This window comes from Centruroides sculpturatus, unplaced genomic scaffold (genome assembly GCF_000671375.1).
Source record: "Centruroides sculpturatus isolate CEXI.00-Female unplaced genomic scaffold, Cexi_2.0 scaffold66, whole genome shotgun sequence".
Lineage (NCBI taxonomy): Eukaryota > Metazoa > Arthropoda > Arachnida > Scorpiones > Buthidae > Centruroides > Centruroides sculpturatus.
In genome coordinates, this window is record NW_019384408.1 from 1,051,720 (window position 1) to 1,075,038 (window position 23,319).

Here is a 23,319-nt window from a genome sequence, read left to right on the forward strand (position 1 = left end):
GTGTTTTATGTTTAAAATTTTTGTTATAATAAAAGTAACTGCATTAGCAATTAATATTCTTATCTTTTTATATTTATCAAATAAAATAAATTTCATTTTCTTACTCAAAATACATATACATTATTTTATATTTCAGAAATATTTTAACTTGTATATACAATAGACTTTATGTATGAAGGTCATTTGAAAATGACTGAATTTTAAACAAAATAAAGCCTGTATTACGTATATAGATGATGAAATAATAACAAAGATTTATGTTCATAGTCAAATACTGTATTTCATTACATATATATCAGGTTTTCTTATATCAGGTTTCTACTGAAAGTAATTATGTTAATATTGTCAAGTGCCTTTAGTAAATATCAATTAAAATGTGAAAAGTTTGTATTTTCACACTACTTTAATATTGTATATAAAACTCAAATTTTTTATCACATTTTTTATAAATGGAATAACCAATTAACATTGGTTTATTGGATATTCCATTTACAATAAATAAATTTGTTCCTTTTAATTTAGTTTGTAAACATTCTGTTAAAATTAAAAATAATTATTTAAAAAATTTTCCAAAAAGTTTATTTAAGACAATAATTATTATACAATTTTAAATTTTAGTTGAAATAATAAAATTAAGTCATTTAAAATTTGCCAAATATATAAATATATATTATATGCATATATAGTTATGCAAAAGGAAAATTTCCGTAGGAATTATTGTATATTTTATTAAAATTGAATATATTTAGAAATTAGTAATGAAATTATTGAAAAAGAATCATATCAATATTACAAAATGGACCAAAATATCTAAATGCTTAATTTATTTAATTGTTAATTTAACTTCTGATTAATTTATAACTTGTAGATTTTCTTTCTTTTGCATAACTATATATAAATTATTTAAAATAAAAATAAGATTAGATATAATTTTATTAGGTATCAGTATAGTTTATTAATAATTGTTACTAATGAATCTTTATTGTTTTAAGAATAATGAAAATTTTAAATATCTTTCATGTTTGTTTAATGTTTAAATTATAATAATTAATTTTAAAAAAATTCTTCCAATTGTAATTGATATTTTAAAGTAAATTTCATTTATCATTATAAAGTTTAATTTAATATATATATAAATGTAAATAAATATATGTGAATATTTGCAAAACTTGTTACTTAAAAAGATTAGTTGCATATGGAATGATGTTTTTACAAATTATACATATTTTGTTTTAGTTATTAAGAAATTATTGTAAAAAGAGAATGTTGTTATGAATGTGCTGTGTTTTTTTATGCTGTGCATAGTTATTATGTAATAAAATATTGTTTATTATAGAATTAAGTACATACATTAAAATAGATGAACATTTCATTTGTTATGATTGTTAAAATTCCTATTAAAAATAAATTGTTAAAAATTATTTTACAATAATTATTTTTCATGAGATAATTGGAATTAAGTTAATTCATAAAAATAAGATAAAGTTGTTTGAAGCTTGTTTTATTTATTTTTTTATAAGAAAAAAACATGCCAGTAGCTTTGTAACCATAACTTTAATATTTCATTTATCCTTAAAATTTTTTTATATTTAAATTATTATATGTTGAAGTTAACAAGATTAACTTCATGATCAAAAATATAATAGAAATAAAACATAATATCGTATGATAGCTGTTTTTTATTTAAAAAATATACCCTTCAAAACTATGCATTATAAATTTAAAAAGATAGATAGTTTTCCATTTGTCTTTTATTTATAACTGGACAATGAAGTTTTAAATTATGAATCAAATATTCCATATTATTCAGATCTTAGAACCGTATTATTAATTAATGATGATGATAAATCTATTATGGTTATCATCATTGTTACTATTAAAACAGCGTATTGGGAAGGAGTATTAGGTTTGTATATGTTAGGCTTAATGAGCGAAAAATGGACCATAACTCGTTATGACTTCTCACATCTAGCCACAACGCACTTATTAATTAATGACGCAATGTGATGATAAATATCCTAAGATTGTTTTTATTATTAATTACGGCAATAATATTGAATTAAAGTTACAAAAACAAACTAAGTAATTATTATAAAAATGCACAAAAAAAAATTTGTGATTATAGTTATACTTTAAATTCTAAAAAAAAAACATTTCTTAACCATGAAAACCTTTCTGAAGACCCAACCCTATTTAAAAGGTGCTCTTTATTACGCATTCGTTTGTAAAATTTTGTACAGGCCATATGCTTATAGTTGTGCTGGATAATGATGATGATGATCTTAAGTGTTTCTACAGAGGCGATTTATTTCTTTGGTATACTGTAACTGCATTAATGAGAATATTCATTCCACATGGTCTGGTACTGCAAAGCAAAATTAAGCCAACTTTCAAATCATAATTTTTAAACAAACTTTCAAAAGTTTGTTAGAAATTTAAATACAGTAGAGCGTCGTTTATCCGAAGGTCGGTTATCCGAAGGAATTCCAGTCGACAAATTTAAATTTTCGCCAGTGCTGTGGCGCTGTAATCTTTGGCTATGTCTTCGGCTACTCAAATGTTTTACGTTTTTGATACTAAATTAACTTCTGAAGTATAATTTTTTATTGTTTTTATATTTTTCAATATATTTATTTTGTTTGTACAAAATAAAAAAAATAATTTTTAACGATACAATAGTCTTCGTTAGGCTTAACATTGACGAAAATTAAACTCGAAGCGACACGCAACGGAGAAAAATTTCAACACGGGCTAAATTAATTAATATATTTTTTCGTACATAATTGGTTATCCGAACAACCCCAGTTCCCAATTGATTCGGATAAACGACGCTCTACTGTATTTATATAAATACTAGGGACTTCGCCTCTCACTCGTTTCATTAGCTCGCTCCGGGGGGCTTCACCCACTTGTCCGAAAATTTGACAATTCATTAATACCCGGTGTCGCCGATTCTTTTTTTTATGACAGAAAAACGTGTAACGATTTTAAGCGATTTTATTTACAGTATAGACTGTAGCGTTTCTCAAACTTTTTGCTCAAGCGACCCAATGTATTTGTAATGGTTCCGTGACCCAAATGTTTATAATATAAAATTTTTAAAAACCCTGCTAAACTGGAGTCACTGTATATTATATAACGAAATAAAAGTATGCATTATTGTTGATAACTTTTAAGTGTAAAATGTAACATTGAGTATAGCTGTATTTCTATTAAGAGCGATTTGGATCAATTTCGTTTTGTAACAAACTTATTTCAATTTTTATTATTGAAATTTGACTATTAAAAAAATGTAAGACGCAGTCTGTTTTATTTACAATCGTCTTTCAAAATTATTTAGGACTATTTTACTTTATAAAAAATTGTACAAATTGTGATATTTTTCAAACTTAATCCTTTTTTTAAAATGTACTTTTCAGATTTTAAGATATTGTCAATTTCATTTTGCATATACATAAAAAAAATTCCTTAATTATTTGATACAGTTGTGCCAAAATTCATCTGTTGTTTATACAGTATTCGAATAAATAAGTATGCTTTCTAATTTCTGAAATTATGGGATAATTATGTTTGATTTTTATTGTATTGTCTGGCAAACCTAACTGGCAGTGTTACGAAATTATTTTAAATAGACAAAAGATGTTGCTACTTTATTCTCATTTATTAGAATCCCGAGCATAAATGCATATTTTAAAAATCTCGCCCGGGCTTGTGGTTGTAGAGCAAAAAAAATGGACAAAACCGGGGAGATAAAAGGACGTTTGAAACCCTATCGAGATGGATATACAACAAACGATAGAAATCGTACGAAAGTATTATTAATTTGATACGATGGAAAATGTAGCGTGATCGTTAGGCTTAATAAATATGAAATAAAATAAAAACTAAAATTAATGAAAATGAAATAATCGACATTTTTAATGATTTGTAATTTTTTAATAAATTCTTTTTTTTCTCTTTTCGAATTTTATTAGATATAATCAAGTTCATTAAATTGGATAGTTGTATGACTTGAAATAGGATACTAAGACGACATGTCTTGATTCTGATATCCATGCTGCTAAAATATTAGCTTCCGTTTTTTATATAATTCAGAACTGTAGTTGATAAAAGGAAAGCGATGTATGACGTGCCTTTCGTCACGTTGAGCGGCGAAGCGTGCATTTCTAGCAAATATATAATTCAGCGACTCATTCAAAGCAATAAAAATATTTGAATGTTTTTTTTTACTTGAATAATTCACAGTCTTATATTTTAACTCGTCTTTATTATAAGCATTTAAAATACTTCTAGAATTATTAAATACTTATGCTGCTATCTATATACTATCGTCCGAAGTTTTATAGAATTTAATTGAACATTATAACAGAACATACCAAATAAAATTATGAAGAACAAACACGAGTGAGAATTTAGTAAATAAAATAATAATTTTTACATAGAAAAATTAATTTAATAATTAAAATAAATGATTGACAAAAACAGGTTTATTATAAAATAAATTTAATATTCCATAAAAACTTTCTGAATTAGAATTCATGTAGTTCCGGGATTATTAGTGCATCTGCATACACAGCAAGATGGAAAGAGGAACCAATCCATAAAAATTCCTTTGCAGTCGTCATCGGGATCGTAGGATAACAACCTGTGCCATTTATATTTTTGTTCGCAAGAACAATCTCCCGTACACCGTTTTGTCTGGTCGGACCTTGACAAGAAAGTAATTCAAAGTACTGTACATTTATAAAATAAATGAATTGTATTTGGGTTTTCTTTCGTACTTACTGGCAAACTTCTTGTTGAATTGCTTGCTGCAGATGTTGAGTATTTACAATAGCTCGAATTTTTCCAGCACTATTCGAAGCCCAATAAGGAGTCACTATCTCAATAGCTGATTCGCAGGAATCTACTCTAAATGATGTATGTTGAGAATTAAGATTATTTCGAATTCGTTTAATACTGTACGTGTAATTACAAAACTTGTGTTCTTACTTGTTGTTAGATGCACTATAGGAATTCCTCGATCTTTCGGAACGAGGGCGAATAACATGTCCGTCATAAGTTTCAAATCGATCTCGAGGAAAAGAAGAGTTGAAGTTTAAGTCGGGTTCGTAGGTATATTCACCAAACATTCTTCTCATCAATGCTTTATTTTCGTCAATAAATAACTTAATTCTTTCACTAAAACAAAAACATCTCTTTGATTCTTTGCAATATTAAAAATTATCAATTATAGCATAGACGAATTTATTTATGGGGCTCCAGGGAACTCGCAGTTATGGTTGCCCTATTTTATCATCATCTTTTTTATGGCAGCTCCTCAGCACGTGCCTAGGATGCCCGTCCATAAACCCGGCCATAGCCATAGTTGAAAATTTGATTTTTTTTTTTTTTTTCGAAATACTTACATTGGATATTTGTTGCCTGGCGTGGCGCAATATAATTGATGTAAACGACGAATGCACGGATATCCTCTCAAAATTTCTCCTCGAGCTTCTCTATCGCCAGTAAAAATGAGCATAAAAATGATCTTGAAATGTAAAATAAATATAGTTTATTAGTGTTTTTATACATGCATTCTTAACATTTAATTTATAATATCATACATATTCTTAATAAAGTGATTTAATGTTGTGGATAAACAAGGTTATTAATCTTATTATTATTTTTTATTTCGTTTTTTTAAAATCAAATCCATAAATAATTTAAAACTTGTTTGCATTGTGTTTTCTTAGAATTTAGACGGACTCGACATAACCATTTAAATATCTATCTATTAAAAAATAAACCGCAAAACGTTATTTTAAAATGTCCTTAAAAATTATGTATTTATTAAAATTATATTTTAAATAAAAACAAAGATGATATTATTTTATGAATGTAATAGCGTTTATTCGATTAGTTATGATATTTTTTATTATTAACTTTAATTATTTCTAAGAATTAAATAGACTTTTAAAGATTTTTGCAGACTCATTCCTTGTAACTGTAATAATCTTGATTTCAAGAAATGATAAAAGGAAAAAAAAAGAAATAATTTCAGATTTTCTACGAATAAATATTAGTTTAATATATTAAAATGTGTTAAATTTATTTGCGGTTTAAATTTCTCATAATTCGTGACATGATATTTTGGTTGTCTTAAGATTTAAAAATTCCATTTGATTTCATTAATTCGTTTACATTAAAATTTCATTAACATTTTAATACATGCTACGTATTAATTTAAATTTGTATGCAAATCATAAATGAACTATTTGTGTACTATTTATGTTATAAAATTGCATTATTACGCTTCTTTCTATTTAATAAAGTAGTAAAAAGTATTGTAATAAGAATTATAGTTCTAAACTTTTATATAAATATTTAATAGATCTGCAAATATGTAATTAATAATTAGAAGTGAAAACATTTAAAAGTTTTAGAAAATTATTAACAGAATTAATCAATAGAAAATTAAAAGATATTCCACAGCTTCATTTTTGTCGAAGTGTTTATAGAATAATGACATTTTTATTTGTATTGTATTATATTATATACGAAATACAACGCATAATGCATAATACGCGAATAAATAAATAATGTCATTATTTTAAAAACATTTGGACAAAATTCTTTTAAAATGAGTCTTTCAATTTGCTACTAATTATTTCTGTTAATAATTTTCTACATTATACATACAAATATATATATAATTATTCTTGGATAATAAGTTTGCTTTAAATATATGGGAAATAGCGAAAAGAATAGGCTCTATAATTTTTTTCTTCGATTGTTTCTAAAAGCTTTTGTTTTCCAAAACAAAAGGATAAATTACGCTGTTCCAACAATCTTATGATCAAGTTTGTTAAGTTTTATTAAAAACTTGCTGCTTTGAAAACTTGTGGGAAAACTTAAGCTCAAGGTGAACAACAAATAATGACCTTTTGCTCCGTTTTAAAAAGTCACTTATAAACAACAAGAAAAAATTCAGACCATATGCGTAACTTTTTTACATCTATTTGTAAATTATATACTAAATATAAATTGGTGGAATTTTATATTAATTTACAACTGTATAGTTTTTTGTTGGTATCAACTTACTTTTTTTAAAATCATAAATTATTTTATATTAATTTTTCTTATTTTAAATAAAATAACGTCCAAAAACACTGGAAAAGTAAATTCCAACTTATAATTATTTAATTAAAGGAAAACATGGCTATTTTTATGTATAGAAAAATTTATACATAACGCAATAAAAACTGAATTTAATAGTTATTTATCATAATTTAAAAGTTTATTAAAAGAATTTATAGAAATTTTAAATAAAAGGAAAACTTTTTATTTGAATTAATAATAATATTTATAGTGTTTTATGTATATGATAATTAATGTATAGTCTTAAAAAAGTTTTTGAAATAACAAATAACTGGTTTTATATTTCTAATATTTTTTGATGAGTAATGATTTTAGGAGATATTATCTTGTATAATAATAATAATGCTTTTTTCTCACATCATCATAGATTTGTAATTCATTTCGTAATATAATACAAGATATTTTACAGGAAATTTTGCGAAATACTTTCTTGTTTGTTACAATAGCAAATAATTATTTGACGTGTAACAACAAAATTGCATAAATAATTTTATATATAATAGTATATGGAATATATTTAATTTAGGAAAGAAAATAATCAAAATATTGATATTTATGTTGTTTAACAAATTTTGCAAGAAATAAAATTTTGGTTAAATAAGAAAATAAGTAAGATTAGTGCAAGAATATAATCCTATTTTGTCTATAGGTCTTCGACTTAAAGGATTAATTGGGAAAGGGGTGTCTTCTTTTGCTGGAAATCCATTAAATAAAATATATTTTCTTTATTAATAAATATACAGTATATCAATATTTTTGAATTCCCAATTGTAGAGAATCGCATGATTAATACATTTTTTGTTTTATTTGTTTTTGACAGAATCAATGCATGACTTGATTCAGTAACTTTATATAATGATGATATGCATTTCGAGTGTTTATAGAACTCTTTTCAGTCATCGATGTATGTAAAAACATATTTATACTGTTATAACCGTTTACTATTTACATTTAATATTTTACTAACCTTAACATATTTACATATATACCTTCCCATAACATTTCTCGTAGAAGTTTGAGAACGAAGTTTAAGATCAAAGTTGGATCATAAAGTTCTACTGTATCTATCGGAAGAGATGTACAAGTAGGCTTAAGTCTATGTTAAGATTAGTAATATATTAAATGTAAATAGTAAATGGCTGTAATAGTATAAATGTATGTTTTTACAGAGATCGATTACTGAAAAAGAGTTCTACATACACTCGAAATGCATATCATTATTTTATAAACGAAATAAATTCGCTGCATCAGGTCATGCATTGGTTCTGCCTTTTTTTAGAACAAATAATGACTGTATATTTTTAACAATGTACAAGATGTATTAAATATTGTTATGATGTACTGTTATTTACACTTATTGATTCATTGACCCAACATTTTGTATTGTTTGTGAATAAAAACAGAATATAAAATTTTTCCTTTATGACAGAAATTTTTAAGGTTAAATCGAGGACCTGTTGTATGTGCATTTTCATACAATATAAATTACGCTGTTAAATAACTTATATCGGGTTTTTAATGAATGTTTGAATCGTTTGCATAAACACTGCTTCATTTTTAGTAGGGTAAGGTCATCCGAGAGCAGATTGGATGACCTTATCCTGTGATTGGTGTTATACAAAGCTTGTGGAGGAAAGTGAAGTTTCCGTAAATGGTGAATCTTTAAATTGAACATTATGATTTAATAGCTATGTGAAATTTTCAACATTCTTCCGAAATATTTTACACTTTGAAATAACGATTTCTCAGATTTTTTAAAAGTGTAAGCGATGAGTTTTATTTGTTACTATGTTACACTATAAATTTAAGCAGGGGCTGTGGAGTCGGGTAAAAATCTACCGACTCCGACTAAAACACCAAAACTCCACGACTCCGACTCAACAGCCCTGCCAGGGCTGTGGAAGTTGCGTAAAAATCTACCGACTCCGACTTTTCCTTATCATCCGACTCCGACTAAAACACCAAAACTCCACGACTCCGACTCAACAGCCCTGCCAGNGCATTATAAATTTAAAAAGATAGATAGTTTTCCATTTGTCTTTTATTTATAACTGGACAATGAAGTTTTAAATTATGAATCAAATATTCCATATTATTCAGATCTTAGAACCGTATTATTAATTAATGATGATGATAAATCTATTATGGTTATCATCATTGTTACTATTAAAACAGCGTATTGGGAAGGAGTATTAGGTTTGTATATGTTAGGCTTAATGAGCGAAAAATGGACCATAACTCGTTATGACTTCTCACATCTAGCCACAACGCACTTATTAATTAATGACGCAATGTGATGATAAATATCCTAAGATTGTTTTTATTATTAATTACGGCAATAATATTGAATTAAAGTTACAAAAACAAACTAAGTAATTATTATAAAAATGCACAAAAAAAAATTTGTGATTATAGTTATACTTTAAATTCTAAAAAAAAAACATTTCTTAACCATGAAAACCTTTCTGAAGACCCAACCCTATTTAAAAGGTGCTCTTTATTACGCATTCGTTTGTAAAATTTTGTACAGGCCATATGCTTATAGTTGTGCTGGATAATGATGATGATGATCTTAAGTGTTTCTACAGAGGCGATTTATTTCTTTGGTATACTGTAACTGCATTAATGAGAATATTCATTCCACATGGTCTGGTACTGCAAAGCAAAATTAAGCCAACTTTCAAATCATAATTTTTAAACAAACTTTCAAAAGTTTGTTAGAAATTTAAATACAGTAGAGCGTCGTTTATCCGAAGGTCGGTTATCCGAAGGAATTCCAGTCGACAAATTTAAATTTTCGCCAGTGCTGTGGCGCTGTAATCTTTGGCTATGTCTTCGGCTACTCAAATGTTTTACGTTTTTGATACTAAATTAACTTCTGAAGTATAATTTTTTATTGTTTTTATATTTTTCAATATATTTATTTTGTTTGTACAAAATAAAAAAAATAATTTTTAACGATACAATAGTCTTCGTTAGGCTTAACATTGACGAAAATTAAACTCGAAGCGACACGCAACGGAGAAAAATTTCAACACGGGCTAAATTAATTAATATATTTTTTCGTACATAATTGGTTATCCGAACAACCCCAGTTCCCAATTGATTCGGATAAACGACGCTCTACTGTATTTATATAAATACTAGGGACTTCGCCTCTCACTCGTTTCATTAGCTCGCTCCGGGGGGCTTCACCCACTTGTCCGAAAATTTGACAATTCATTAATACCCGGTGTCGCCGATTCTTTTTTTTATGACAGAAAAACGTGTAACGATTTTAAGCGATTTTATTTACAGTATAGACTGTAGCGTTTCTCAAACTTTTTGCTCAAGCGACCCAATGTATTTGTAATGGTTCCGTGACCCAAATGTTTATAATATAAAATTTTTAAAAACCCTGCTAAACTGGAGTCACTGTATATTATATAACGAAATAAAAGTATGCATTATTGTTGATAACTTTTAAGTGTAAAATGTAACATTGAGTATAGCTGTATTTCTATTAAGAGCGATTTGGATCAATTTCGTTTTGTAACAAACTTATTTCAATTTTTATTATTGAAATTTGACTATTAAAAAAATGTAAGACGCAGTCTGTTTTATTTACAATCGTCTTTCAAAATTATTTAGGACTATTTTACTTTATAAAAAATTGTACAAATTGTGATATTTTTCAAACTTAATCCTTTTTTTAAAATGTACTTTTCAGATTTTAAGATATTGTCAATTTCATTTTGCATATACATAAAAAAAATTCCTTAATTATTTGATACAGTTGTGCCAAAATTCATCTGTTGTTTATACAGTATTCGAATAAATAAGTATGCTTTCTAATTTCTGAAATTATGGGATAATTATGTTTGATTTTTATTGTATTGTCTGGCAAACCTAACTGGCAGTGTTACGAAATTATTTTAAATAGACAAAAGATGTTGCTACTTTATTCTCATTTATTAGAATCCCGAGCATAAATGCATATTTTAAAAATCTCGCCCGGGCTTGTGGTTGTAGAGCAAAAAAAATGGACACAACCGGGGAGAAAAAAGGACGTTTGAAACCCTATCGAGATGGATATACAACAAACGATAGAAATCGTACGAAAGTATTATTAATTTGATACGATGGAAAATGTAGCGTGATCGTTAGGCTTAATAAATATGAAATAAAATAAAAACTAAAATTAATGAAAATGAAATAATCGACATTTTTAATGATTTGTAATTTTTTAATAAATTCTTTTTTTTCTCTTTTCGAATTTTATTAGATATAATCAAGTTCATTAAATTGGATAGTTGTATGACTTGAAATAGGATACTAAGACGACATGTCTTGATTCTGATATCCATGCTGCTAAAATATTAGCTTCCGTTTTTTATATAATTCAGAACTGTAGTTGATAAAAGGAAAGCGATGTATGACGTGCCTTTCGTCACGTTGAGCGGCGAAGCGTGCATTTCTAGCAAATATATAATTCAGCGACTCATTCAAAGCAATAAAAATATTTGAATGTTTTTTTTTACTTGAATAATTCACAGTCTTATATTTTAACTCGTCTTTATTATAAGCATTTAAAATACTTCTAGAATTATTAAATACTTATGCTGCTATCTATATACTATCGTCCGAAGTTTTATAGAATTTAATTGAACATTATAACAGAACATACCAAATAAAATTATGAAGAACAAACACGAGTGAGAATTTAGTAAATAAAATAATAATTTTTACATAGAAAAATTAATTTAATAATTAAAATAAATGATTGACAAAAACAGGTTTATTATAAAATAAATTTAATATTCCATAAAAACTTTCTGAATTAGAATTCATGTAGTTCCGGGATTATTAGTGCATCTGCATACACAGCAAGATGGAAAGAGGAACCAATCCATAAAAATTCCTTTGCAGTCGTCATCGGGATCGTAGGATAACAACCTGTGCCATTTATATTTTTGTTCGCAAGAACAATCTCCCGTACACCGTTTTGTCTGGTCGGACCTTGACAAGAAAGTAATTCAAAGTACTGTACATTTATAAAATAAATGAATTGTATTTGGGTTTTCTTTCGTACTTACTGGCAAACTTCTTGTTGAATTGCTTGCTGCAGATGTTGAGTATTTACAATAGCTCGAATTTTTCCAGCACTATTCGAAGCCCAATAAGGAGTCACTATCTCAATAGCTGATTCGCAGGAATCTACTCTAAATGATGTATGTTGAGAATTAAGATTATTTCGAATTCGTTTAATACTGTACGTGTAATTACAAAACTTGTGTTCTTACTTGTTGTTAGATGCACTATAGGAATTCCTCGATCTTTCGGAACGAGGGCGAATAACATGTCCGTCATAAGTTTCAAATCGATCTCGAGGAAAAGAAGAGTTGAAGTTTAAGTCGGGTTCGTAGGTATATTCACCAAACATTCTTCTCATCAATGCTTTATTTTCGTCAATAAATAACTTAATTCTTTCACTAAAACAAAAACATCTCTTTGATTCTTTGCAATATTAAAAATTATCAATTATAGCATAGACGAATTTATTTATGGGGCTCCAGGGAACTCGCAGTTATGGTTGCCCTATTTTATCATCATCTTTTTTATGGCAGCTCCTCAGCACGTGCCTAGGATGCCCGTCCATAAACCCGGCCATAGCCATAGTTGAAAATTTGATTTTTTTTTTTTTTTTTTTCGAAATACTTACATTGGATATTTGTTGCCTGGCGTGGCGCAATATAATTGATGTAAACGACGAATGCACGGATATCCTCTCAAAATTTCTCCTCGAGCTTCTCTATCGCCAGTAAAAATGAGCATAAAAATGATCTTGAAATGTAAAATAAATATAGTTTATTAGTGTTTTTATACATGCATTCTTAACATTTAATTTATAATATCATACATATTCTTAATAAAGTGATTTAATGTTGTGGATAAACAAGGTTATTAATCTTATTATTATTTTTTATTTCGTTTTTTTAAAATCAAATCCATAAATAATTTAAAACTTGTTTGCATTGTGTTTTCTTAGAATTTAGACGGACTCGACATAACCATTTAAATATCTATCTATTAAAAAATAAACCGCAAAACGTTATTTTAAAATGTCCTTAAAAATTATGTATTTATTAAAATTATATTTTAAATAAAAACAAAGATGATATTATTTTATGAATGTAATAGCGTTTATTCGATTAGTTATGATATTTTTTATTATTAACTTTAATTATTTCTAAGAATTAAATAGACTTTTAAAGATTTTTGCAGACTCATTCCTTGTAACTGTAATAATCTTGATTTCAAGAAATGATAAAAGGAAAAAAAAAGAAATAATTTCAGATTTTCTACGAATAAATATTAGTTTAATATATTAAAATGTGTTAAATTTATTTGCGGTTTAAATTTCTCATAATTCGTGACATGATATTTTGGTTGTCTTAAGATTTAAAAATTCCATTTGATTTCATTAATTCGTTTACATTAAAATTTCATTAACATTTTAATACATGCTACGTATTAATTTAAATTTGTATGCAAATCATAAATGAACTATTTGTGTACTATTTATGTTATAAAATTGCATTATTACGCTTCTTTCTATTTAATAAAGTAGTAAAAAGTATTGTAATAAGAATTATAGTTCTAAACTTTTATATAAATATTTAATAGATCTGCAAATATGTAATTAATAATTAGAAGTGAAAACATTTAAAAGTTTTAGAAAATTATTAACAGAATTAATCAATAGAAAATTAAAAGATATTCCACAGCTTCATTTTTGTCGAAGTGTTTATAGAATAATGACATTTTTATTTGTATTGTATTATATTATATACGAAATACAACGCATAATGCATAATACGCGAATAAATAAATAATGTCATTATTTTAAAAACATTTGGACAAAATTCTTTTAAAATGAGTCTTTCAATTTGCTACTAATTATTTCTGTTAATAATTTTCTACATTATACATACAAATATATATATAATTATTCTTGGATAATAAGTTTGCTTTAAATATATGGGAAATAGCGAAAAGAATAGGCTCTATAATTTTTTTCTTCGATTGTTTCTAAAAGCTTTTGTTTTCCAAAACAAAAGGATAAATTACGCTGTTCCAACAATCTTATGATCAAGTTTGTTAAGTTTTATTAAAAACTTGCTGCTTTGAAAACTTGTGGGAAAACTTAAGCTCAAGGTGAACAACAAATAATGACCTTTTGCTCCGTTTTAAAAAGTCACTTATAAACAACAAGAAAAAATTCAGACCATATGCGTAACTTTTTTACATCTATTTGTAAATTATATACTAAATATAAATTGGTGGAATTTTATATTAATTTACAACTGTATAGTTTTTTGTTGGTATCAACTTACTTTTTTTAAAATCATAAATTATTTTATATTAATTTTTCTTATTTTAAATAAAATAACGTCCAAAAACACTGGAAAAGTAAATTCCAACTTATAATTATTTAATTAAAGGAAAACATGGCTATTTTTATGTATAGAAAAATTTATACATAACGCAATAAAAACTGAATTTAATAGTTATTTATCATAATTTAAAAGTTTATTAAAAGAATTTATAGAAATTTTAAATAAAAGGAAAACTTTTTATTTGAATTAATAATAATATTTATAGTGTTTTATGTATATGATAATTAATGTATAGTCTTAAAAAAGTTTTTGAAATAACAAATAACTGGTTTTATATTTCTAATATTTTTTGATGAGTAATGATTTTAGGAGATATTATCTTGTATAATAATAATAATGCTTTTTTCTCACATCATCATAGATTTGTAATTCATTTCGTAATATAATACAAGATATTTTACAGGAAATTTTGCGAAATACTTTCTTGTTTGTTACAATAGCAAATAATTATTTGACGTGTAACAACAAAATTGCATAAATAATTTTATATATAATAGTATATGGAATATATTTAATTTAGGAAAGAAAATAATCAAAATATTGATATTTATGTTGTTTAACAAATTTTGCAAGAAATAAAATTTTGGTTAAATAAGAAAATAAGTAAGATTAGTGCAAGAATATAATCCTATTTTGTCTATAGGTCTTCGACTTAAAGGATTAATTGGGAAAGGGGTGTCTTCTTTTGCTGGAAATCCATTAAATAAAATATATTTTCTTTATTAATAAATATACAGTATATCAATATTTTTGAATTCCCAATTGTAGAGAATCGCATGATTAATACATTTTTTGTTTTATTTGTTTTTGACAGAATCAATGCATGACTTGATTCAGTAACTTTATATAATGATGATATGCATTTCGAGTGTTTATAGAACTCTTTTCAGTCATCGATGTATGTAAAAACATATTTATACTGTTATAACCGTTTACTATTTACATTTAATATTTTACTAACCTTAACATATTTACATATATACCTTCCCATAACATTTCTCGTAGAAGTTTGAGAACGAAGTTTAAGATCAAAGTTGGATCATAAAGTTCTACTGTATCTATCGGAAGAGATGTACAAGTAGGCTTAAGTCTATGTTAAGATTAGTAATATATTAAATGTAAATAGTAAATGGCTGTAATAGTATAAATGTATGTTTTTACAGAGATCGATTACTGAAAAAGAGTTCTACATACACTCGAAATGCATATCATTATTTTATAAACGAAATAAATTCGCTGCATCAGGTCATGCATTGGTTCTGCCTTTTTTTAGAACAAATAATGACTGTATATTTTTAACAATGTACAAGATGTATTAAATATTGTTATGATGTACTGTTATTTACACTTATTGATTCATTGACCCAACATTTTGTATTGTTTGTGAATAAAAACAGAATATAAAATTTTTCCTTTATGACAGAAATTTTTAAGGTTAAATCGAGGACCTGTTGTATGTGCATTTTCATACAATATAAATTACGCTGTTAAATAACTTATATCGGGTTTTTAATGAATGTTTGAATCGTTTGCATAAACACTGCTTCATTTTTAGTAGGGTAAGGTCATCCGAGAGCAGATTGGATGACCTTATCCTGTGATTGGTGTTATACAAAGCTTGTGGAGGAAAGTGAAGTTTCCGTAAATGGTGAATCTTTAAATTGAACATTATGATTTAATAGCTATGTGAAATTTTCAACATTCTTCCGAAATATTTTACACTTTGAAATAACGATTTCTCAGATTTTTTAAAAGTGTAAGCGATGAGTTTTATTTGTTACTATGTTACACTATAAATTTAAGCAGGGGCTGTGGAGTCGGGTAAAAATCTACCGACTCCGACTAAAACACCAAAACTCCACGACTCCGACTCAACAGCCCTGCCAGGGCTGTGGAAGTTGCGTAAAAATCTACCGACTCCGACTCCACAGCCCTGAATTTAAGTTACTTTGTTAGGTTTTGCCGGGAGCAAACGTGAAAGTGTGCTACCAATTATATATATATATTTTTTTTGTTTTTTCCTGAGTTAAGACATTCATTCAAGAGTACCCACGAGTTGGGTTTTCAAGAGTATGCACGTAGTCTTGAAGGTCCTGATGATGATTACACTTAGACATCATTGAAAACAGTGTTAAGAGTATATTTATTTAATTTTTTCAGCTAAATAAGTGGGAGGTTTAAGAGAAAAAGCGACGAAAAGTAATTTTTTACGAAAGAATTTTAAAGCTTAAAAAAGAACTACTCTAAAAGATAGTATGAAATTCTAACTTGTAGAATTATTTGATTACTACTTGTTTCCATACCAGTTCATCTGAAGAATTTTCTTTTAATGTAAAATATGTACTTTAATTGAAATCAATAAAACCCATATTTTTAGTAATTGTTTATTAACTTATACTTCCTATCTAAACCAGCACTTATCCACACCAAAAAAACCAATGTTTCATAAAATATTAATCAAATTATTTTATCAGAATAATGACTTGCTACCTGATTGTCTCAAATTTTCTGATCTAGTAATTGGAAAATTTGGGAGAATCAGATGCTATAAAGTACGTGCTTTCTTTAATGTAAAATAATTAATTAAAATAATTTATCTGAGAACTAAATTTCTCTATTATAACATAACGTCATAAAAACCAATGGACAAATAAATTAGAATTTAGGAACCATTTATAAAGGTTGCGTACTCTTAGATCTCATACATTTTATCTTACCGAGTACATGTTTTCCTAGGAGGTTTTCCTTTTATTTCCCAGTTTTTTGAAAGATTTCTTTGACTTTATAATATATTATTTCATTAAGAACATTTCAAAGTTCATTTGGTAAATCAAATCTAAATTTATGTTCATAGTAGAGCATTGTTAAGGCAAAATTGCAAAAGTGCATATTTTCATGTGATCTTACATTATTATATCGTAATTAAGCTATTAAGCTAAAAATTTATTGCTTTTAAAATAACTTCTGAATTACAAATACCGTACGTCATAATAAAACGGGCAGAAACGTTGATTATAAAATTAACAAAAAAAACTTTAAATATTTCTCTAGACTTTTAAAGTGAATTTATGTTTTGCAAACATTACTCCTTGTATGTTTTTAAATGCAATTTATACAAGTTTTTGAACGTAAAAAAATCTATAGTTTTATTATAATTACCAGAAAAGTGTTATATTTTAAACTGAATTCGGCTTGAGAAAAACCTGATTTTAAATTCTAATTAATTAGGTGTTATTTATATACTAACCAATGTGCATGGCAAAGCTCTGGTTACCTCAAGAAAACATCGAACAGGTTCGAAAACTACACGTGGCTTTTGTTTGTTGTTAGCTACATTACAAGTGGTAGTTGGCCACTAAATTTATAAGTTATATTACAATAATTGTCACGAATTTCATCGTTTTTCTTTCTATCCTCTCAATAAAATAAATTTTATTTTACAGAAATATTCGCGAAGATTAGTTTCTCTCAAACAATGAAGAAAGTAATTCTTAGTAGAGCAGTCGGAAACAGAACAATTTAAAATGATATGTTTCGAGAGATGATATTAATATTCTAAAAATCATTGAAAATAGACGGGAAATAATAAGATATTTAAAAATATTCACGCATCATTGTTTTAGGCCGGAAGCGATAAAGTAGCGACATCACCTTGAAAGAAATGTGTGTTGTCGCGAATTTTTCTATAAAATACAATGGGACGGGTTCATAGAAAAGTGTATAGGCCTAAATAAAAAGAAAGATAACTTCCTCGAAAAAAATGGAGAGAAAGACGACGAAATTCAATATCTTTATGGTTAGAAACAAACCTAACTTCCCTTTTATTTATTAGATTTAAGATATTTGCGTATTTGAATAAGTATTATTTTCGCTAAAGGAATATCGATATCATTCCGATATTTGCTATATTTTACGCTTGAGGATTAGTTAATAAATATTAATTTTTATCTTAATTGATAATCTAACACACGTAGACATTTTAAGATTTCAAACGATTTAAAATAGATTGACAAACACGTGAAATATTGCAATGTAGTTCAGCAATACCGTATACTTATCATAAATTTATCTGGCAAGATAATGTATTATTTGTATATTGTATCGCTAATTTACTTTGAACTATTTGTACTTTGTAGTTTATAAAAGTACTTATTTGTGGTGAAGTGTATTGCAAAAAATAACTATGAACAATTTACAAGTAAATAATTAGAAAGCATTTTATAATTAAACTGTCTGACAGAGTTTTAACATATAAAATTTAATGGTTTTATTATGATCCCATAAAATATTTCAATGCGTTGCACTAATTTATGTTTTCTTTATTGAATTATTCTGAAAATCTCCAGGAATCATCCTACATTGATTTTATTTATTAAGTCTTTTTTCAATTACAATCTAATGTACTGAATATACGGTACAATATGCTAACCATTATGGATAACTTGTATTTGTGAATACAACTTTCTTTAAATATAAAGCATAGATTTCACTGTTTAATTAGTAAAATCGTACATAAATCCAATCTATGCCATCTTCCCCATATATATCAATAAATGTGACTTCGTTCAGTTTTTTGTCATTTGACACTTGACAGAAATTGCATACAAAGTCGAGCAAGTTGAACTTTGAATTAATTTTCGAAAGACGAACGACAAAGAGCATGAAGATCATAAATTGTGTGACGACCTATTTGTATTTTTTGTACGGTATTTTTACTATTATTACTACTGTGATGTTTTTCTTCTATATTTAAACTAATTTATTGAGTAAAATGGGTAAGTTATTATTGTGTTTATTCGAATGCAAGACGTATTTTTTCAATTTTAGTATATTAAAAAATAGAATGCGTCTTAGATTCGATATAATATGTCATAATTAGCAACTTCTAATACCGTGCATTTTATTTCTCAGTTACTAATTCCATTTCGTCATTTTAATAATTTTATTAAACCGATATTAGTAATAGTAAAATAAGAGGTCAACAGGTCAACTATCAAAAGATTATAATAATTTTCTGGAAAAATCCTGAAATTTGAATATGTAGAGTTTTGTGTCAAATATGAATATTGAAGCAGCTTTTATAGTATAATGTGAACTGAATTCTAATTGGAATTGCGGCATTCAATTTTCTTTTCACGAAAACATACTCGTATTTGAGAGGGAGCGTTAGCAAAGCCTCTTTTATGTTGCTTATGGAATTCAGTTCGTTCTCAAAATTTGATGGACCGATTTCGATGAAACTTTATGTTCCATCAATTGGAATGAGAAATCCAAAAATGTAATTAAAATGGAGATCTATGACTTCGTTTTCGAGAAATAAAATGTTAACGCTCGGGTATCCGACCGTCATCACAGTGCCTCTAAGTATAGTTCCGCTGGACTTCTAAATTTACCGCCTCAGCTTTGATCGTTATATTTCCGCAAACCAGAAATATACAATTGTGTGCTAGTACATCAAATCAAACTGTAACGGAGATTGTAATATCAATGGAAACGAATTATGTAAATTTCTAAATAACAATATAAATAATGATAGAAAAATTTTTCTTGCTATAAAGCTCTCGTCTGATATAATTTAAATTCTGAAATTATATCAGAATTATCATATTTTAGTTAATTGTGATGAACAGTTAGTCAATTATACAAGGTTTACTATTCATATACAACTCATATTCTCTGCCAATTGGTCTTCCGAAACCATCTACGACAGAAAGAAGTTCACTTAAATTCTATATTATTTATGCACAGTATAAATTACTTATATATTACAAATAAAAGAAATATTAGTTTACTTACATTATCAATCATTTATTATCAAATACAATACATTTGGCATTGTATTTGATAAATTATACGATAGATTATTGCTAGGTTGTATCATACATATCAAANTTTTATTTGTATTGTATTATATTATATACGAAATACAACGCATAATGCATAATACGCGAATAAATAAATAATGTCATTATTTTAAAAACATTTGGACAAAATTCTTTTAAAATGAGTCTTTCAATTTGCTACTAATTATTTCTGTTAATAATTTTCTACATTATACATACAAATATATATATAATTATTCTTGGATAATAAGTTTGCTTTAAATATATGGGAAATAGCGAAAAGAATAGGCTCTATAATTTTTTTCTTCGATTGTTTCTAAAAGCTTTTGTTTTCCAAAACAAAAGGATAAATTACGCTGTTCCAACAATCTTATGATCAAGTTTGTTAAGTTTTATTAAAAACTTGCTGCTTTGAAAACTTGTGGGAAAACTTAAGCTCAAGGTGAACAACAAATAATGACCTTTTGCTCCGTTTTAAAAAGTCACTTATAAACAACAAGAAAAAATTCAGACCATATGCGTAACTTTTTTACATCTATTTGTAAATTATATACTAAATATAAATTGGTGGAATTTTATATTAATTTACAACTGTATAGTTTTTTGTTGGTATCAACTTACTTTTTTTAAAATCATAAATTATTTTATATTAATTTTTCTTATTTTAAATAAAATAACGTCCAAAAACACTGGAAAAGTAAATTCCAACTTATAATTATTTAATTAAAGGAAAACATGGCTATTTTTATGTATAGAAAAATTTATACATAACGCAATAAAAACTGAATTTAATAGTTATTTATCATAATTTAAAAGTTTATTAAAAGAATTTATAGAAATTTTAAATAAAAGGAAAACTTTTTATTTGAATTAATAATAATATTTATAGTGTTTTATGTATATGATAATTAATGTATAGTCTTAAAAAAGTTTTTGAAATAACAAATAACTGGTTTTATATTTCTAATATTTTTTGATGAGTAATGATTTTAGGAGATATTATCTTGTATAATAATAATAATGCTTTTTTCTCACATCATCATAGATTTGTAATTCATTTNTAATCACCAAAATTTAATAGAATGAATCTCCTTAATTATACAAACCTCCCTGCAAAATTTCAGAAATTTTCGACAAAACGCACAGGTGTTATTAAGCTTCAGACAGAATGAATAAAATCGTGCCATACACACACACACATCCATACTAGGATTTCTCCAACGGGATCCCGGTTGTTTTTTAACCTGGAAAATCTTGCAAATTTCTTAAAAATTCAGTTTTTTCTTATTTTGTGCTAAAGTTGAGGAAATTTTGCAAATAGAAAGTATAATTAATCCATAAGCTGTCAGAATACATTTTGTATTTATTAATTTTAAGCCCGCTTATTAGTTTTTAAATTTTTGCTTATTATGGATTGTCACAAATTGTCAATAATCAATATGTAGCCTATTTGTGGCAGGACTGAAAATTTTTTACTAGTCAGAATCTGTAATATCTGGAATAATTGTGCTTATGCTATCTTAATTTTTAACCATAGCTTCAATAACTTCATTATGCCAGGTTGTTCAAATTGGGCAAGGATACAAACGAGTATGAAGTCTGCAAGTATAAAGTTTTTCTTGATAAAACTGATTATTAAAGATAAACGAACTGCCGAATTATATTGGGCCATAAGCTTGATGTTTCTATTAAAGCAGACGAGGTAGACAAATCAAGAATACTAGAGAGCAAAAGAAGTACTACAATGTCGAAAACGAATTAGAAATCTTCCATGCTACAGTTGAAAAAAAAAATAACATCCGTCTTTTCTTAAATGCATTAAAGATATTCCACCCACATCAATTAAATCGGAAAGAGCATTCTAGGTATCGGGACTTTTCATTACTAAAATAAGAATCAGATTGAGTGATCGGAATATTGACCATCTTTGCTTTTTAAAATCTTATTACAGTATAAAAATTTACTTTCTAACTTAGAAATTTGATCTAAGTTCATTTTTTTTTTTTAATTTTCAACTCAATTCAAAGGCATTTTTGTTGTAAGCAGTTCCCAACAAACTTTAATAAATTTTTCTATTTGTGAAAATTTCTACCTAATTCAAAAGTAATTGTTAATACATATTTTACATAGCATTATTATTATTATTTTGGATGTTGCAGGTTGCATTAAGTTACTTAAAGATGAAAAATAATTATATCATTCGATTTTAAGATTTATACCTTAAAAATAATTAATTTATTTTTAAGGTATAAATCTTAAAATCAAGCAAAAGACTGAGAAATGAGAAACCCTAATCCATACGTATAGAAATTGTCTCCGAATTTTTTTCATTTCTCGGCGTTTCTAGGTGTTCTAAATCCAAAACTTTAAAATCATGAAGGTCATTTTTTGACCGATCGCCATACTTTCCCTCTGTTATATATAACACCCGGGAAAGTAATTAACGTTATATCTATACGTTGAAAAGATAAAATTTGTGTTAAAAATGATGAGAATTCTAAAATAATTATTTAGTAAATGTTAATAATGGCTATTTTTCAATGAAATTACATTTATAAGGCAGTAATTATCACACTACAGAGTAGAAATGAAAATCGCAGAAACAATAATTGTTTCATTGCAAAATAGAATTTAATAAAAACGAATGAATGCCGGCAGTCGAAACAATGGAGTATATATTCAGGATTCATTTTTATTAGATATTAAGGCATAAAATTTCAAATTACGCTTTAAATATTAATGTCTCAGGCCTATTAGGTGCAATAAAATCTCAGACAAAAGTAAATCGATAAAGTAATTTTACTATTAACATTTCTAATATAGGTCATACGTAATAAACGAAACTTATTTGTTTTATATATAACTATTCACAATAAGAGGGAACAAAAATATTCATT

At 26.2% G+C, this 23,319-nt stretch overlaps 2 protein-coding genes across 4 annotated transcripts in view; both read right to left on the reverse strand.

The window, feature by feature from the left end:
* Nucleotides 1-4,486: 4,486 nt before the first annotated feature.
* LOC111618959 (protein spaetzle 3-like) lies at nt 4,487-5,787 on the reverse strand. The gene is made up of 4 exons (XM_023360590.1): nt 5,409-5,787; nt 4,993-5,181; nt 4,786-4,911; nt 4,487-4,708 (listed from the first exon to the last, which is right to left on the reverse strand). The coding sequence occupies exons 1-4, from the start codon at nt 5,519-5,521 to the stop codon at nt 4,537-4,539; spliced, it is 600 nt and encodes a 199-aa protein (XP_023216358.1). The 5' UTR covers nt 5,522-5,787; the 3' UTR covers nt 4,487-4,536.
* Nucleotides 5,788-11,916: 6,129 nt separating this feature from the next.
* LOC111618958 (protein spaetzle 3-like) overlaps nt 11,917-23,319 on the reverse strand; it is a 39,229-nt gene continuing 27,826 nt past the window's right edge. For 2 of the 3 annotated variants that reach the window (XM_023360587.1, XM_023360588.1), the window contains 4 exons: nt 12,842-12,963; nt 12,423-12,611; nt 12,216-12,341; nt 11,917-12,138 (listed from right to left, as the gene is read on the reverse strand). In XM_023360587.1, coding sequence (XP_023216355.1) covers nt 11,967-12,138; nt 12,216-12,341; nt 12,423-12,611; nt 12,842-12,963 — 609 coding nt within the window. In that variant the 3' untranslated portion in view covers nt 11,917-11,966. Of the gene's footprint in view, nt 12,139-12,215; nt 12,342-12,422; nt 12,612-12,841; nt 12,964-20,375; nt 20,463-23,319 lie in introns of those variants that run through there. The other variant, XM_023360589.1, reaches the window with a different exon arrangement.

Coding starts and splice junctions, on each gene's coding strand:
- LOC111618959 (XM_023360590.1), bottom strand. CDS start 5,521: ATGCTCATTTTTACTGGCGATAGAGAAGCTCGAGGAGAAATTTTGAGA. Junction 5,182..5,408: donor CCAGGCAACAAATATCCAAT/GTAAGTATTTCG, acceptor TTTTTGTTTTAG/TGAAAGAATTAAGTTATTTA. Junction 4,709..4,785: donor ATTCAACAAGAAGTTTGCCA/GTAAGTACGAAA, acceptor TTTCTTGTCAAG/GTCCGACCAGACAAAACGGT.